Source organism: Calypte anna, chromosome 8, assembly GCF_003957555.1.
Source record: "Calypte anna isolate BGI_N300 chromosome 8, bCalAnn1_v1.p, whole genome shotgun sequence".
Lineage (NCBI taxonomy): Eukaryota > Metazoa > Chordata > Aves > Apodiformes > Trochilidae > Calypte > Calypte anna.
Window position 1 is genome coordinate 16,452,334 of NC_044254.1, and position 18,483 is coordinate 16,470,816.

At 42.3% G+C, this 18,483-nt stretch overlaps 1 protein-coding gene across 5 annotated transcripts; it reads left to right on the forward strand.

The window, feature by feature from the left end:
* The first annotated feature begins 1,050 nt into the window (after nucleotides 1-1,050).
* Nucleotides 1,051-17,901, forward strand: LPAR3 (lysophosphatidic acid receptor 3). Of its 5 annotated transcripts, XM_030455643.1 has the most exons (5): nucleotides 4,459-4,504; nucleotides 5,087-5,258; nucleotides 6,758-7,228; nucleotides 9,923-10,680; nucleotides 15,636-17,862. In XM_030455643.1, the coding sequence occupies exons 4-5, from the start codon at nucleotides 9,945-9,947 to the stop codon at nucleotides 15,983-15,985; spliced, it is 1,086 nt and encodes a 361-aa protein (XP_030311503.1). In that variant the 5' UTR covers nucleotides 4,459-4,504; nucleotides 5,087-5,258; nucleotides 6,758-7,228; nucleotides 9,923-9,944; the 3' UTR covers nucleotides 15,986-17,862. The 5 variants fall into 5 exon arrangements, with proteins under 5 accessions (XP_030311506.1, XP_008489058.1, XP_030311505.1 ...); XM_030455646.1 differs by lacking the exons at nucleotides 4,459-4,504; nucleotides 5,087-5,258 and adding an exon at nucleotides 1,051-1,102 and having other exon boundaries at nucleotides 15,636-17,901; XM_008490836.2 differs by lacking the exons at nucleotides 4,459-4,504; nucleotides 5,087-5,258 and adding an exon at nucleotides 1,138-1,629.
* The last annotated feature ends 582 nt before the right edge of the window (nucleotides 17,902-18,483 follow it).

An 18,483-nucleotide genomic window follows, 5' to 3' on the forward strand; every position in this document is an offset into this window, starting at 1 on the left:
TAATGGAAGCAGAAAGGGAAAGTGTTATGAAAATGAGCTCTTACTTTTAGCAGTCTTGTTCCCTGGGAATAAGAAGCTTTTGCTAATTGCTCATAGTATTTAACAAAAAATGGAGACAAGTGGTTGGAAAGGCAGTAATAAGGTTACGTTAGAAAGAAATGGACTGGTAGGAGGAAAGAAAAAAAACAGCTTGCTTAGCCTTCTTCAAGATGTGCCTTCAAGTGAGGGGAGACAGGATGGGTGCGTGTTTGATTTCTTATTTTTGGACCTGACACTGATAATACAGGAAAAAGCTGCTAGAATGAAGGCTGTTTGGCCTTTCTATATGAAGTTCATCAGTAGTCTTTGATGCTCTGTCTAGGTTTCATGCTGTAATCACCACCAGGATTTCTGAGAAGTGGAATAGAGACTGCTGAGATTTTTCTTCTGTCAGTTCTCCATCTGTATCCTGAGCAGCTCTGTATACCTAAGATAGGTAATCATAATTGATCAGGTCCCACTCCTCAGCTACATTTGATATTGTACCACCTTCTACGCTTGAGTTAGGCTTGTTCTTCGTGGCAAAGCTGTGTGTACTAGGTCCTTCCCTCTGGAACTGACCAGAGCCTTGAGAATTGTGTTGGATGTGAGGTGGATCTTGGTTGCTTTGTATACTACTTTTAAAATAACAGCTGGAATGAAGTGGCACACTTACTTGTCCGTACTGTCCTGATCTGCTTGTGGAAGTTACTGCAGTTTTATTGGGGTTTTGCATTTGTTTTCTGAAATCTGACAGCTGATGGACTTTCTGAGGGGTGGTTCAGTCAGCTTTACCTTTTAGGCTTCTGCTGTGCGCTGGGTTGCTTGAAGGTCTCACTTGTGTGCCTCGTCTCCAGCCGCCACTTGGAGGGAAGAAACTTAGGCACCTGAGAGAGGAAAAAAACCCGCATCAAAAGCGCTGTTTGCGCACCCCGGGGCAGGCTGAGGGGCCGGTGCCGGGGCCCGGTGTGATAGTGCCGGGACCCGGTGTGGTGCCGGAGGGGTTAAGGCAGCGGGGGCGGGGAGCGGGCGGTGCGGGCCGGCGCGGTGGCGGCATTGGTGTCGCGGCGCTGCGGGGCTGCCGGTGAGTGGGGCCGCGGGGGACGGGGCTGAGCCCCCGGCACCGCCGGTGAGGCAGGGGCGGCGGCGTGGCTGCGGGGATGGGGTGGGAACACCTTCATCGTGGGCTTGATGAGCTCTGATTTATTGACTGTTTTCATTGTAGTCCTGCAGAACAAAACTTTCTGCAGTTCCATTAAACTTTACTGTAATTTTAAAATTTATTTTTTAATATATCTTTTGTCTCTGGCTGAAGCTGGAGAGCCTGCGGCCAGCCCCTGCCCCTCGCCGGGGCACAAGAAGCCGAGTCCCGTGTACGCTGCCCGTCCACAGCCGCGGGGCTTTCGGGGGCTTCTGCGGGGGCACAGCCCCGGCAAGGCGCGTACTGCAGCTCGACACCCGATGCACGGCTCCGGGTATATAAAGATATAATGTAGACATAAAAATGTAGATCCTTTCGTGCATGTACATATATGCGTTTCTATATACTGGGAACTCCGTTTCCACGTCTCTGGACCTGCGTGTGTATCGCGCCTTGCTGAGCCACTGGTAGTAAGTATCTACCACATGGGGGGCTGGCACAGACTCTTCCATGAATTTTTTTTATATCATCTTTATCTCTACACTACAGAAAAATACTGTGATATTGTTTTGCATTATGTATTTTTATTAGTTTTGTGTTGTTGTAAGGAAAAATTAAAAAAGGGGGGGGGGGGGGGGAGGTGTGCAAAAAAAAAAAAGTCCTTTTGTACCTTTGTGTTTCCAGAGGTCATGCAGGCAGGACTGTTCTCCCTTCTGTAATATGAATCTAGAAAAAGACATTTCCTGTTAGAGTCTGGTGAGGTGCATTGATGTAGCTTTTGTTCTTTAAGCTGTATGGAGAATGTGGTTTCTTACACGTTTTTATGTTCTCTGAAGAGGTGTAGAGGAGAGAAGCACGATGCAAATCCAGTTATATGGTGAAAAATCTGACTTCATTAAGTTTATTTGTGGACTGCAAATTAAGTGAAATAAAACAAAAAACCCCAACTTGCACGATCAGTAACAAAGCAGCAGCTCTGATCAGCAAGTAGAGCTGAAAGGTGTATTTTTGTCAAATGCTGGACTGCAGTTTCAGATAAGTTGGATTGACTGTATCCCTGTCCTGTGCTACTATTACTGTAAAGTGTTTTGTAACCTCCTTCAGCATAGTCTTGGTGCTATCAGATAATTACAATCTTTGAAGTACAAGATCTGACACCATAGAGAGCATATTCCTCTTGGGTATTAGTCTTACAGGTTCACATACTTGGAGTCTGCTTCTAAGCCCTTACAGCCAGTGCCATGTCTCTAGCAAGTATTTCCTGAGCCTAACATTTCTACCAGTTCAGCTGAAACATTTGCTTGCAACCTGGGGCTCTGCATCTGATAACAGATCAGGTGGCTTGTATTAATCAGTAGTGCCACGACTCAGGTCCTCATCAGCTATGTGCTGAACATGAACAGTAGAGAAGTTCACTTGGTTGGGACTGTGCTAAAAGATTCTGTATTCAAATTCTGTAGGTTTTGTAAAAGAGGGCTCATTTTTTGAACTGTAAAATGGAGCTGATTTTGATTGGTGAGAGGAACTGAAAGTTCTGAAGAAATTGAAAAGTTAGTTTAGAAGCAGAACAGGTATTCTCATCTCAGAATGTTTCACAATGTACAGGCTGTTTGAATGACTTTTAAATATTTTAAATACTGTGTCTGTTTCCGCATTATAGGATGACCTGCCAGCTCCTTCCAGAACCACACTTAAAGGAGACTAAATGAAAGCTTTGCAGTGAAGTTTTTAGTTTGAACTCCATATATAGATTTAGTAAACCATAATTCAAGAAGGTCTTAAATTACTGAAGCCTGAACTCTAAACTTGTGGTAACTACCGAGTTACTTAGTATCTGTCCCTAACAACTTTCTGGAGTGCCTCAGAGCCTTTTCATTTAAAAAGTAATGCAGTGCAGTAAAGCAGCTTTTTACTAAATTGTTTCAGGACCAGGAGCCTGGGGATCCTAACACATTGGTGTAAGTGCCCTTGTATCTTTCCCTGTTTTGCAGTTCAGCTGCCCCTGTGTCTGCAGCAGCACAGAGAGAAACATCTCTGTCACATACATGCACAGGGTGACACTTCTGTGCCCTGACAGTGATTTTTAAGCCTTTTATCAGTCTGTGTGTACAGAGCACTGTGGTCTGTGGCTGGTGGTACTGCTTCCCCTCTCTGAAACTTAAATACTCAGTCTTGAGCATCTATATTTTCGGTCTATATTTTTTTCTTAATATTCTTTGTTTGTAGTGTATAAGCTTGGTATACTATGCAGGATGGGTGATAAATAATAAAGCCTTAGATGTTTCCACCACCATTACATAAGAGTTGCTGAGGAATCGTCTTGATTCCCTTCATCCCATTCTTTTCCCTTTTCAGTCTAAAAGATGATGCCATTAAAATGGACAATTACTGGAAATGAGCAGATCCATGGTGAAATATGAGTGCTGCTATACTTTCTGTCAGGTTAATATTATGTAGCTGAAGTGGGCTTTGAGTGAAAATGGATGTGGCACTCTGCTCTCCTTATTTTAAAAGGTGCTGAAGACTAAGATAATGGAATAGCAGTGCTTGTGTGTGCTTGGTTTGAGTTCAGGCAATCATCTGAAACTGGGGATAATAAAGTTGCAAAGAAAAAATATAGCCAGACACAACCAGAAGTGGGTTCCTTTGCAAATAAATAAGTTTACTAGATTAAAAACATACTCACTGAGCCTTACAGATTTTTAATGTTTTTCCAATTTGTTGAAACTGAATTTTAAAAATTGTTTTTAAAAGTATATTCTCAGTTCTTCAAAGTAGAGCACATCATATGTTGTTTTAAGTACAGAATTTGTTTAAGAAAATGTAAATTGGTTACTTCTGAGATAATTTGTCTCGGTAAAACCTGCTAAACCAATGTCAGCTTCCACTGCATCCTCTAATAATACCAGATATAAATGTTTGCCTTAGTTTAGATTGAGAGTTGGGCATAACTTTGTGTTCTTTATGTGCATCCTTTCAGTTTGTTTCTCTGAACTGATTTTTGTTATATCAATTAACTACTAACGACAATTTAAAGTGAACTAGAGTTATGTACTTCACAAAACTCTTTCTTACAGTTACATATTAACATTTTTGGCCTCTGCTGTGTTACACACCCTTTTCTGCACTGGTATTTCTTTCTTAGCTGAGGTAACCTGAATGGGTTTCTTGGGTTACTGTGCAATCATTTGGCTGTGTTTTCCTCTGTGGCCATACATCTATGCAGGGTGTGGAGGGGAACAAGGAACCGATTCCCTCTCTGAACTGGCACTGTTTGTATGTATAGCTTGGCTGCCCCGTGCCCCAGCTTCCTTCTGCTGCCTCCACCTTCCTCTTGGGAACAAGGTGAGAGGGAATGTTTCGATTAACTAGAAAAATGAAAAGCAGAACCCATGGTTCAAGCAGAAGATGAAGGGCCAGAGGGTGTTCGTGTCTGCCTGTGGCACAGGGTGCGGGCAGGGAGAGCACTGCCACAGGATTCCTTGCCAGGGGCTGCAAGCATCCAGACACTCCTTTTGGGCTGCTGTGTCATGGGCTGTCTGCTGTTTGTGGGATAAGTTTAAAAAGCCTAAGCAGTCTGTGCGGGTAGGTAATTGCTGCTGCTTAGTATTTGTCTGCATTAGCAGCCTGAATGCAAAGAGATTATTTTGTGACTTGTCTGCTGGCTCTGCCACAACTGCCTGTGATCGGCGTGATAAACTCTGCTTCCCAAGGAGCAACCTTTTACAAAAGTTTCAAAATCTCTTCAGAGGTCTGTATTTAATACCTCATCTTTGCTAATGGACGAGAGGAGGCAGGGCAGGTCTCTGGCACAGGCTGGCACCCTGCCCATGCTGCAGGCTGAGCCTGGGTGCAGCTTGCTCCTCCGTGCTGTCCCACGGACCTGTCCGGACTGTGCCGGCTCTGCTGTCTCTCCTTCCATTCCAGAGTCTGTCGTTTTGGATACTGAACCGCCCTGAATTTTCTGCACAGAAATTCCTCTGCCAGCCCAGGAAAACCAGCACGAAACCAGAACAGGGTTCTGCCTTGGCAAGCTTCCCTTCCTCTCACCCAAAGTCGATCCTGCCCTAGGACTTCCCTGCTGTGGTCTTCTTGCAGGGTCGGTCCTGTGACTTCTGAGTCTATCTGCAAACTCTGCTTGAACCCTATCATAGTGGCTCAGGGTGCCAGCCCAGTTTTGCCTGCTCCCTCCCTGTTGCATTTATCCTGGAGCTGGGCAGAAGCCATCCAAGTCCCCCAGGCTGACGCCAGCTTTTCAATAATGTTGTGGCCAATGTATTAAAGCAACTTGGTTTTTAATGGACAGGAAGGAGGCAGTGGGGTTGTGTCATGAATCACATTATGGCTTGCAGGCTAAGTTTTGTGATGACTGTCTCATTAAAATACTGTTTGAGTTTTCCTTCCTAAATGTCTGCATTAATAACAAGTAACTTGGTGTAGAGCTGATTTACAGACCAGATTTAATTTTTAATCGAAGTTACTAAAACGGTGATTTTAATCACAGTTTGAATCAGCAAAATAATTAATTTAAATAACTGATATTAGATTTCATTATGCAGATTTTTAGTAACTTTCTGGAAGCAAACTAAATTCTAATTGAATAACAACTATTAAAGCATGTGGCTTGCAACTAGCTGAAGCTTTTGTCCCAAATGTCATCTAGGTGATGACATTTAACTAACTCTTTATTTAGGTAGGTAGTGTAATATATTCCTACATGCTCATGCAAATTCTGGACTTTTATTTTAAGAATAGCAAGGAACAAATTCTGACTTGATACAAGTTGTACTTGCATAGTGGAATTTAAAATCAATTCAGATATACAAGCTGTCTCTAAGGAAAACAGAGCTCAAGATGTCCTGGATTGGGAAGAATTCTTAATGTATGGGTTTGCATTTGAAAGCAGTTTAGCTGAACCAAATACTTAGAGATTTTTGAGACAGATGATTGATCCCACTCAAAGCTTATGTGGTAGAGAAAGGCACACTTCCCACTCCACCAGTTTCTGATCTTTGGAAGCACTATTGGTTAAAGTAACTGTAGATTGAAAGAGGGAAAAGAACCTTTTTGACACAGCTATGCTTTTGGCACTTGCAAAGTTTTGATGTATAAAGTTTTGATGTATTTCCTTGTATGTGACTGTTGACAAGCTAGTAGCTCAACCCATCTGTAGAATATGTAATATGTGGTTACTGCTGTCAAACTTCTGGAGGTCTAAATGAAGGGCTATAAAACACTGAGTGGCATATAAGAGTTGAATGGAAATTATTTGCTGACCTTTCTCATAAGAAATGAGACATATCAAACTTGAGAGACAAGTACAAGGCAGAAGCAGACAATTCTTCATGAAATGAATAGCAAAACTAGGGAGAGCTCTGATGCAGACTCTAGAAGACTCTGTTTCTTTTATAAGGCTGGGCTGATCAGTTTAAGAGTTTTTTTACTACTTCAGTTTCTTTTATTTTAAAATTTTCACAAACTTTTGCCTGAATCTTCAAAACTGAAAAATTCTGAAATATGTAATATTTAAGAGTGTTTTTATTCATTTAAACTTTAAACTTTCCCTGATTAAGATAAACATTTCTGATTTGGCTACAGAAGAGAAGACCTGACGCATAAAGCCCTGCCAATGTGTGAAACTGTGACATACCAGGAAACATGGGATATCCTATCACTCATCTCTTGCAAGCCATGTGGACTGGGACAGGACCATTGAGGATACAACTGCTTAGCTCTGTCACTGCTCTGCATCTTCCCTGAGGCCTGGATAGTTCTGCTGGGAGGATTTAAAATAAAATGAAAGTGTGAAATAAGGCACACTGGTGCCTGGAAGGACCCTGGTGTGACAGCCACATGGTGCATCTCTGTTCTGAAGGACTGGGATGCAAATTAGCTTCGGCTGGGATGCTCTTTTGATGCAGCTTCCATTTGGACATCTCTGGAGTCCGTCCTGTGACCCTGAAACCTCCACTGGATGCTTTTCTGCTCCTTCTTCTGCTCCAACCCTATCTCAACACATTGAGACATCTATTTGAAAACCATTTGTCATTTGAGCTCTGCTGTGTGACAGTGAGTCTTTGTAGTGTGGTTATTTTGGATGAGAATTACCAGTGTATGATTTATTTTTTTCTCAGGTACCACTTCAAACGAGGATGGGATTTCAATAACCTGAAGTGTTTAGAATAAGTTCATAACTGATATTTTGTGTTTCTTTAAGCTTGTTCTACAGATAAGATGCAAAAAGCATCTGTAGATCACTTTATTCTTGTGTCAGTGGAAATAAAAAAGATTCATCTATTAAGATGATTACACAGTAAGAAACAACATGTTCTGAAAACCTTCCCTATAATTTTCACAGATTTTTTTCTTTCTTCCTGACATTCTTGCCCAAAAATCTGATTCTATTTGCAGGCATTTGGGCTGTTCTGCAATAGCTTCATGTCAAGCTCAGCAAGTCCTTTACTGTCTTGATGGGTAAGAGCAGAGCCATCTCTGCTGGGCAGGGTTCCCAGCACTCAGCTGCTCTGGTAGCTGTTGTCTGCAGCTCCTCAGGGCCTTCTGGTCACTTGCAGATTTTAACTGACTTCTGAGTAATTCTTAGGTGAGAATGATGAATGTACTGACTGCCCAAGTTTATCATATTGCCCTGAACAGGAAGCAGCAGGCATTGAATTCTGGTTGACTGCTTATGGTGGATCTGAGTTGCTGAGGCTTTTTTATTTTTAAATGAAGGAATCCTCTAATATTTCAGCACTAGGAATGATTTGTGTCCTTCCACTTGTCCTTAAGTAATTGTTCTTATTTCTGACTATGTATGTGAATTGGATGCTTTAGGTAAAATACTCTTTTATAAGAGAAGTGCCTGCGTAGGTTCTTGAGGGTAATAAAATGGACAACAATATCAAGTGGCCTGATTTCATGTTGACTACTAAGTGTAGGATGGGAATTAAAAAAAAAAAAAAAGAAAGGCCTAGGAGTAGTTCAGCTAGTTTGTTGTTGTTTTAATAATAATTCTGCTGAAAATATGAATCACCTAATAGTGCAAGTTGGTTTAAAATTGTATAATACAAAGATTGTATGAGAAATAACACAAGGAGCTTAACTTAAATGGCAGAAGATAAAGCTTTTTATCTTAAAGCTCAGAAGGAACCTTTGATATAAATGTGGCTTGTTAGCCGGCCTGCTGGGGATTGCTTAATTTGCTTCCCAGTTCCTGGAGAGGTGACATACAACTATTAAGTAACCACAGGGTGGTAATAGACTTAGTACCAAGTGAACTTCATCTTTGATTTGCAATCAGCTTTAGCTGCAGAGGTGAAAAGCTTATGCTTTTCTCTATCATTCTGCCTGTAACCACTTCTAGGATTTATGGTTGTGGGTTTTTTTTTTGTTTGTTTTTTTCATTTAAGTCCTGCTCAGTCTTTCTCTGGCATTCCTGACAGCCTGAGGCTTTAGAAAGCTATTAGTGTTCCTGCCTCTCCTGTGGCTTTGTGTCCTGGATACTTCCTTCTCTCTGTCCTTAGAGTCAGGCACAAGTTTGCCACCCTATAAATCTATCAAGATTAGGATCTTCTGCCGTAATTGGGTTCCTAGGCTTTGCTGAAACTATGCAACATCTATTAATGGAGCCATTGTCAAAACCCCTTATTCAATCCTGACAGTGAATGTGAGGGGTAGTGATGATCAGACACAAACTCTCCCCACCAGGCTGAGACCCTGCTCGGGGTTCAGTCACCATCAGTAATTGCTGTCAGATCTGCCTGTGTTAAGTTACTTTGAGTTCAGCTTGATTCATAGTAAAGGCATTAAAATTGCCAAGGCAGCTGACATTGACCTCACTGGAGTAGCTGAAATGTGATGTAATCTGGAACACAGGCTCCCCCTTCCATCATGCTTAATAGCCTTGTGTCCAAAATAGTGCTGAGTGGGTTTAAGAAAACAACAACCCCAGCACTACTGCTGTTGCTGGGGCCTGGTTTATCCTGTGGTTGGATAGGAAACTGTTTTGTTTTAAAGGGAATTGGTCTGTGTGGTGCTCCCAGGGCTCTAGGTTGACAGATAATAAAATAATCTGGCTTCAGAGAAGTCAAATTTGTAGAAAGTATTTTTTCCTTTTCAGAACACTTACTTGAAGCCTGTAGCAGTAAATAACAGGCATGGGCTCAGAATCAACATGCTTGTAGCATCTTACAGAGATTATTTCTTCTATTTATTGATATGTAATTGAATTTTTTTTTTTGTAATAGACCTTTTCTTGCTAAGTCAGCGAAATGAGTTATGATTTATTCTTCCCTGTCCTTACTGCATATATTGAGAAATGGGAATAATGATGGGGCTGTGGCTCAAACATAGGATTTCACAGCAAGAATGGCTTGGCCTTTTCTCAAATTTTCTTTGTGACTTCCAGAAAGTCACTTTTAACCTCTTCATTTCCACTTTGTTGTCTGTACAGTATGACTGCTAGTGCAAAGGGACTGTGCTGGTAAGTCTTTTAAAAATAAGCAGGTAAGTCTTTTAAAATTTTGTTATTCATCCAAGCACCAGTTACTGCAGTCTGTCAGTGGACAGATTATTTTCTTTTGCATTAACTCTGTACAATATGGGTTTTTACTTAAGGCCTTCAAATATTGCCCCAGTCCCATCCTGTTTCCTCCCCTCCCTACCTCCAAGAAAAAAAGAAAAAGCTGTTAGGTATGGTGATTGAAGAAAGATCACTAGCTGATTTTTAATCCGTCTTTATTTTGTCCCTTCCACCCTTCCTAGGATGCAGGGGCTTTAATCCAGGATGAATGAATGCTATTATGACAAGCGAATGGACTTTTTCTATAACAAGACAAACACTGACACAGTAGATGAGTGGACAGGGACCCAGCTTATTGTTGTTCTGTGTTTTGGGACGTTTTTCTGCCTCTTCATTTTCGTTTCAAATTCACTGGTCATAGCAGCTGTGGTCAAGAACAAGAGGTTTCATTTTCCCTTTTACTATCTCCTGGCCAACTTAGCTGCTGCTGACTTTTTTGCTGGAATTGCCTATGTCTTCTTGATGTTCAACACAGGCCCAGTGTCGAAGACATTAACTGTGAACCGCTGGTTTTTGCGTCAGGGACTTCTGGACACCAGCCTGACAGCTTCCCTGGTGAACCTCCTGGTCATAGCTGTCGAGCGGCACATGTCAATCATGAGGATGAAGATCCACAGTAACCTCACCAAGAAGAGAGTCACCTTTTTAATTATATCCATTTGGGCCATTGCTATTTTCATGGGTGCTGTTCCTACCCTGGGTTGGAACTGCCTCTGTGACATTACCGCCTGCTCATCCCTGGCACCTATTTACAGCAGAAGTTACCTGGTGTTCTGGAGTGTCTTAAACCTTGTCGTCTTCTTCATTATGGTGGTGGTTTACATAAGAATCTACATGTATGTCCAAAGGAAAACTAACGTTTTGTCGTCACACACTAGTGGATCCATTAGCCGTAGGAAAACCCCTGTGAAGCTCATGAAGACTGTCATGACTCTCTTAGGTAAGAGACTACAAACCATGGTGTGCACGGCTGTGAATGGGTTTGTGTGTTGGTTTGTCTTTGCTTGGTGTTTTTCGGTTTGTTTGTTTTTTAAACCAAACCCCCTAAAACAAATCAAACCAAAACTACCCTCCCCAAACTTTCAAGTGTTGGAGGCATTTAGACTTCTATCTGCTTTAGGTAGTGATATAAGTGTTGCTCTACACAGAAACATTAAGTAGGGGACTGGTCAATACATAGAAGAAAAGTGTCTATTTTGGAAATAGCTTGCTACAAAACACATTATCTATGGGGTTCTTTTAGGCAGTGGGGGGGAATACAAAATCACTTTGGCAGAAGGCATGTGAAGATTCATAGCTCTCTAGTAGAACATTTTCACTGCTTGTTAATTATCTGTACAAGGCCATGAATCCTATGGCTGGATGTGGACAATTTTCTTTGTACTTCTTCCTCTTGTCTGTTTCCTACACATACCAACTTCTTCCCCATGAAAATACGTGATCCCTGAGGAAAGGAGAGGATGCCTGGTGAGTCTGTGACTTTGCCAGAGTTAAGTTTTGCAAGATGAGAATTTACCTGCATTCTGTGAAGATTGTGCCAAATATTTTCAGATGATGATACAGTACAGCCTTGGATATCTGGATCATAACTTGATTTGACCTGGAATCTGCCCTAAAGACAGTGTTGATATCTGGGCAACTGAGATCACTTAATCAGATGGTTGTGATGTAGCTGATTATCAAATCAGAGATGCACTGAGCGTATGTGTTCAAGATGCTTTGTTGCTGGATGAACCATGATGAGAACCAGAATTCTCATTAATGGGCTCTGTTTGTTTCATGGGAGATTCAGGACAAAATCCTGCTTCTGCTTTTGTGTGGAAGGAGGCTATACATAGCTGGGTGCTGCTGGCATGCTGCTCCTCCTGTTTACCTCCACCTCCCCTCTTAAGGAGCCCAGGTCTGTGGCTGGCTGCTCCTCCATCACTGTTGTCTGTGGGTATTCTCCTCCTGTGGTCCTACAGGGTTTCAGTGTGAATTCATGGATTTCATGATGATCACAGCTGCAGGTGGCTTTTTGCACCACCCTTTGTTATTGGGTGACCCCCTGCAGAGGCTGGGACTCGGGTCTCTGCTGTCGACCTTTTTCTACCATAAACCTAAAATGGTCCATCAGAGGATTGGAACAAAGCTTTCCCTTTGGCATGCTAAACCACAGGACATTATCTGTTTGAAACTAGAAGATATGAAACCTAGAAAAAGGGGCTAAGATGCTCTTGGGCTGGCCTTGTGGCACAGTTCTAGCTAAGTCTGTCACTGTAGCTTTGAAGATGGGTGGCCGCAGGTGTGTGGGTACGTGATTTTCAGGTGCTATGGATGTGGTAGCTCATCTGAGCTTGGCAGAGAGATTCCTGCTGAAATAGAAGCTTTAGGGCAGATGATTTTCACTTTCAGTGAAAATATAGTTTAATTGGTAACTTGCTGTTTTAACTCGGGTGCACATGTGGCACAGTCATCTGGAAGCTACTGCACTCTTTTTTTCCTCAATGTTGGCATGCTTGGGCACAGCTTTGAGATGCAGAGATTTATGACATGATGCTGCTGAAGCATCAGTAGTGCTTCCAGGTACACAAGAATTCATTTTCAAGCAGAAATGATATAATCCACAAGAATATCCATGTTTAAATCTAACAGAAAATATTCAAACTGAGGCATTGTGATGCCTGATTTCCTGTAATCCAGTGGGAAGACAGAGCTGTTCTGATCCATATGGCAGTCAGGCTATATTTCATGTAACTTCTGTAAACTTGAGTCCCAGAAATTAGGCTCTTTTTAGAGTGTGGCACTTTGTCAGGGAGATGAGGTTCTACAGCACAAAATGTCTGCAAACAAGAAAATAGCCTGAGTGCCAAGACAAGAGTATATATTTATGTTTAACCATGGTTCCCTCTGAAAGCTCTGTGGTAAAAATAGCAAAATCCAAGCAAGGCTGCAAGTCTGAGCTGTGCCTTGCTTTCATCTCTGATGCTAAGAGAAGAATGTGAATCACTTTTGTTATTTCTATACACAGAAAAGTGTGTTTTTATGGAATCAAAGTGACAGGTCCAAGAAAGCATCAGCCAGTGACTCAAAACTGTGACTGCATTGCCCCCCTCTCCTTGTCTTCAGTTGTGGGATGGGGCAATGTGCAGAGAGATGTCTGCAAATGTTTGTTATCTTCCCATGGTTTTCCCACTGATATGCTTATGGGTTTTGCCTCCTGTATAGGCAGACAGGGGTATATTCTAGGAGCTCACAGACTAATCCAGCCTGAAATCTTGGGGGGTTTTGAGGAGAGATTTTTGTGTCTTTTGTTAGATGTGGCATTGGGATCTGTGTCCTCTCCTGCTCACTTCCATGAACACAGAGTTGGACCTTACCTTGCATGCTTTGTGGTTTAAATGGTTAAAACACTTTCAGTTCTTGTTCTAAAGAATGTTTGTTACCATCTTAATTTCTGTGTGGAACTGGTGTTTTGGCGACTTAGCCAGTGACCCTTAGTGGCTTGCAAAAGCTCTCTGTCCAAATACTCAGCTAGGCACAGTATTGTCTGGGTGGTCTGGTTAAAAGGGATGGGATGTGCTGGTGAACCCCAAGGCAATAACTCAGTTCAGTGTTTCTCCATTATAGACTGTGAGAGAGAGTTGGTGTCACAACTGCTTACTCAGCACACTGGAGCCACATCAGTGTGTAGGACAGAGAAAACAAGTGTTGTGGTAGCAGCTTGCAGCTTCTGATGCCAGTGGGCAATGGAGGAATGTTACTGATGTTAACCAGTATCTCAGAGCTAACACCATGAAATTAGTACTTAGCATCACAAAAATCTTGGTCCAACAGAGTAGAAAAAGCAGTTTCTGAAAGAGGTGGTCTCTTGCCTTTGTTCTGTACAATATTGCCTGGTACATAATAAATCAGTTAGTTGAATTTTGTCAAGAATCCAGAAGCACGGATTTCCAGCAAGATCCGTTGTTCCTTGACCTGGATATATTTTTCAGCAATCTTAATCCTTAATAAGCCACATGAATGCACTTTATATACCACTATTGCCTGCCCACCAGATGGGCACAGTTTCCATTAAAATCCTTGATGGGCACAAGTGTCCAATGCTGCTGAGAGCAGCCCAGGTGCACAGCACAGCTGGTGGGATGCCTCCTGTGCCACCAAATCTCTGCTCCTCTGCTGCCTGGGTCCTGTCATGGCTCCAGGCAGCCCTCCTGCTGCTTGCTCACACAACTCACATATGGGAAAACCAGTGGCTTTGGGAAAAAACACCAAAGAAACAGATGGACTTGCTTTCCCTACCAGAATTGTTCAACAGATACTAATACCCTCAGGAGAGCTTTTTAGCATGTAGCTGTTATCATCCTTATTTTTCTGATTTTTTTTTTAAGCCCCCCAAAAGGGGAAATTCTGCTGTTAAAAACGATTGGAATTTCCTCGGTATGCTGTTCAAATTGCGACTGTTGTGCAGAGTTGTAATTTTCTATTTCTGTATGTCAGATGGCAATTGTGGCTTGTGCTAAGTTAGTATTACCATGTGTATGGCTGCTCCTTCCTCAGGCTGAGGGCGAGAGATGATGGGCTGTGGTGCCGGGGGAGGCAGGAAGGCAGAGGGGGCAGCTCAGGGCCCCTCCTGAGCTTCTGGCCCAGGGCTGAATTGGGTTCCCTAAAAGCTCTGCCCACACCCCTGCCTTGTGGTGGGGATGGGCAGTAACATGGAGAGATGCAAAGGCGATATTGAACTCCCTTGAAAGCTGTGGGTTTTATCCCTTCTTCCTGTTGTCTTCACTCTAAGAGCTCTTCTCTCTTATTGCCCCTTTCTTTAATTTTTTTTTTTTCTTTTTTAAGGGGTTGGTGGGAGAAGGGTGTGTTGTCCTGCCTTGTCTCTTTTAGCTTTTATTATCACCTTGTACTGTCCTGCTTCTCCCTCAGAGGGGCTGTTGTCATTCCTGCCTTGCAGCTGAAACATGGGACCTCTGCTGCTCCTGGGTTTGTCCAGTGGTTTCTTGCTATGTTTTGGGGAGATGCCTCTCTTGCAGAGTTTTCTTGTTCCCCCATCACCACACTCTTCCTCATCCTGTTTGTTTGTTTTTGTGTATTTGTTGTTTTGTTGTTGTTTTCTTTTTATTCTGTTCTTTGCTTCGTTTCTTTAGCCTGGCTGCTGCATTTTTTGATTCATCTTTACTGACTTATCTATTTGTTTCTTTCTCTTTTTTCATTTACAACTGAACCTGTTTCCTGGATCCAAGTTGTTCAGTCTTGAGCACCCAGCACACGCAGCCCTGGAGGGAGCAGTGCAGATGTGGGCTGCTGCTCTGGCCAGGGGGCTGACAGTGTTCATCTGCCACAGGAAACAGCATGAATCCTACACGAGCTGTGGGGTTTCCAGACAGAATGTGTTTAAATTGTGTGATTCTTGTTTTATGAACTGGGCACTGTGCCCATAGCTCTGCACTCAGCTATAGTGTGACAAAGCATGTTTCTTCTCTGGATCACATTGTGACAGTGGTGGAAGTGGCCACCTGGGATCTTATCCTTCAGTATGTGAAAAAAATGGAGAAAGTCTGCACCCACAGTGCCAGTTCCATGTTTGTTAGTGCTCCAGAGCTCTTGTTTATTCATCAGGCTGGACAAATCACTGCTGTGATGACCTTTCCCCACTTGTGTTTGAGCTGAGGCTGTCATCAGCTGGATTCTTGCTCCCTGCAGCCTTCTTAGAGCTGACCTGTCTCATAGTCAAGGCTTGACGAAGAAGCTCCAGTAGATGTAATTTTCTGTTGTCATTACATTTATGTCCTCTTTGTCTGTTTTTATCATTTTCCTGTAGAATATTGATTAATCCAATAATCTTGTAAAATGCAGAAAGCCCCAAACTCCTAGCTGTTTGAAGTCCTCATTTTTCTCCATTATTTCTAGGTGCCTTTGTTGTCTGCTGGACTCCTGGCCTGGTTGTCTTACTGCTTGATGGTCTGAACTGCACCTACTGTGGAATTCAGAATGTTAAAAGGTGGTTTCTTCTCCTGGCCCTGTTGAACTCTGTCATGAATCCAGTAATTTATTCATACAAAGATGATGAGATGTGGGTTACCATGAAAAGGATGATTTGCTGCTCCTCTGAGATTAAGAGTCAGGAAAGACGGTCGTCACGGATTCCCTCAACAGTTCTTTGCAGGAGCACAGATACCTCAGGGCACTACATTGAAGATGGCATTATTCAAGGGACCATTTGTGGAAAAGGAGATCTTGGTAACAAAGGAAACTCTTGAGCTATTCAAGAGACTGACTTGGCTGGAAAAGATGGGGGGAAGGGAGAGGTTTTGTAAGAGAAGATTGACTGGCAAAGCTAGTAAACAATATATCCACTTTGTTCCAGAGTCTAAACTCCAGTGTTAACAAAAGATCTTATAAATAATTGCCTGATGGAAAAACACTTTGTAATGAAGAAAACTTTCTGTGCTGCCATCTTTCTCTTTTTCTTTTTTTTCTTTAAAGTACATGAAATTGTTTTTTTCATGTGAATGGAATAAATACATCTCCGAGACTTCCTGTGCATGGAAGAAACAAAATGTAAGCAATGTAGTGAGACCCTCCTTAAGCCCCTGCAAAGAGAATAAACCTGCCTCGCTGTGGAGGCTTGGCATTCTTTGAGTATTTATGCTTTGAACAGTTTCTGTGATCTTGAGGAGGATCATTGTCTTGGTTGGACACAATTGCGACTTGTTCCCTTGATTTATGAAGTTCATGAAATAGTGCATACTTACTTTGCCTGTTCCTCCTCCTTATCTTGTTTTCAAAAGAGGTAGCTTGAAGATTTGTTAAAGCTATGCCAGGAACCTGGCTGTGATGGGAAGCCCAGACCAGACACCAGTGTGCGTGAGTATTCTGACTGTGGATTGTCAGGATCTGAGAGTGCAAAAAGCACAAAACCCATTATTACTTCCATAGTGGAGTGAACGCTGCAAGGAGATACATTGCACTCTGCTGCTGCCTTTGAGAAGGCAGACACTGAGGGTGGATTAACAAGGAGAGCAGTGTGGCTGTGTTTATTTTACTCCCCCTGATAACATCAAATGGGTGTGCTCACCCCTCTTCAACCACTATGCTGAATGAAATCCAAAATTCTTGTTTTAAGAGGGCAAAATTTTAAGGAAAGTTTAAATATACATATATACAGGTTCAAACAAGCTATCTCAAATAAAAAAATAACTTACAGGAAAAACTCCTGAAACCAACCTCAGCTCATACAAAAAGTACAGTACGCATTGATTGCCTGACCTTGTCTGGACCACATTTAACCTCTGATTTGCAAGCAGATCTTAACTGGAAAGTACTTGAGGAAGAAGTCATGAAACAGCAAGAATTGAAGGGCTTTCAGCATTATGACTAATCAAGCCTAGTGTTAATGCAGCCACAGCCCTAAAAGCTAAAGTTTTTACTTATGGAGCATGCTGTAATGGAGGATCCAGCAATTTAAAGCTCTAGGGTAAAGTCTTTAGATTTAAACTTGAAATTAAATATTGGAATGTAGCTTTCTTGGTACATTAAAAACCTGGGTCTTGCTGTTTGGTTTCAGTAGCAGTGAGCTCCCTGCTGCCTGTCTAGAAAAAGTCTGATCCCTGGTATTAAAGCTGGTGACCATTACCTAGGGTCACCACTTGAGCTTGTCAGAGAACAACACCAAGAGCATATTGTAATGATCAGCTGCAGTTTGGGCAAATTCTTCCTTTGGTGCAGCTTGCATGCAGATATCTAGACTCTGTTGTTCAAAACAGAACCAGCACCTGGCTGAAAAGCCAAGCTGCAGTTTTATAGCAGGCACTGGGGGATTTCATAGCAGGCCTTAGCTTAGGAACACAGCAAGCCTCTGTTGGGGCAGCTCTTCTGTAACACCAGTGGCCTTGTAGGGAAAGGGCCTAACGTTTCAGGTAGATGCTGTATTTGAGTAATGCTAAAAAGGTTTACACATTTTTTAATTTTTTTTTGCCGTTATAATGCAATGTTCTTGTGCAAATACTACTTCATTAGTTTGGTGTTTTGAAAAGTATGTAAAGTGGTGCTTTCTAGAGCTGGTGGCATTGCAAAGGCATAGCATGCAAACATTCCTGTCCCTACAGCTATTCACAGTGTGCAGTTTGTGGCTGAAGCTCCGTATACAAAGATAACAGAAAATAAAATGCTACTTCAAAATAAGATACCTGGTTTGTTTCCTCTTTGAACGGTTATTGAACATTACCTTGGCCCTACAGTCAGCAGTAAATGGCTGCTGTTACTTGTACCCATTTCCACAGGTCTATCCGAGCTAAAACTGATCAAACTTCAGATAAAAACAAAGATGGGGAAATGTTGCTTCCTGTTACCATGGAGAAGTGGGTTGGTGGGATATGTTTTAATAACAGTTTTGTGTTTGCTAGCAATTGTTAGGTTGTAGTTGGGCTTGACCTTGGACATCTTTTCCAACCAAGGTGATTCTGTGATTCTGTGTAATAATTGGTTGAATCAGGCCCTGACAAGAGCTTGGATGAAGATCTGGAACATCTGCAGTGGTAGAAAGCACTAGGTCTCTCCTGCAGACCTTTGGGTTTGGGCTGCAATATAACTACATGTGGATGATTTTTCTGAGTAAGCAGGAATAGGTGACTCTTGTAAAGGTAAAGGACTGTGTTGTTTTGCAGAGCACCTTGTACAATGGACTCCTGGCCTGGACTGAGATGGGGGATGCCTTATCAATTGTTCTGCTACAAGTAAGTGGGAGGGTTTGAAGTCT

What these genes read in the sequence shown, in the direction of transcription:
- LPAR3 (XM_030455646.1), top strand. Translation starts at nt 9,945, where the DNA reads ATGAATGAATGCTATTATGACAAGCGAATGGACTTTTTCTATAACAAG. An exon ending in GACTGTCATGACTCTCTTAG is followed by an intron (nt 10,681 to 15,635) that starts GTAAGAGACTAC and finishes CATTATTTCTAG; the next exon opens with GTGCCTTTGTTGTCTGCTGG.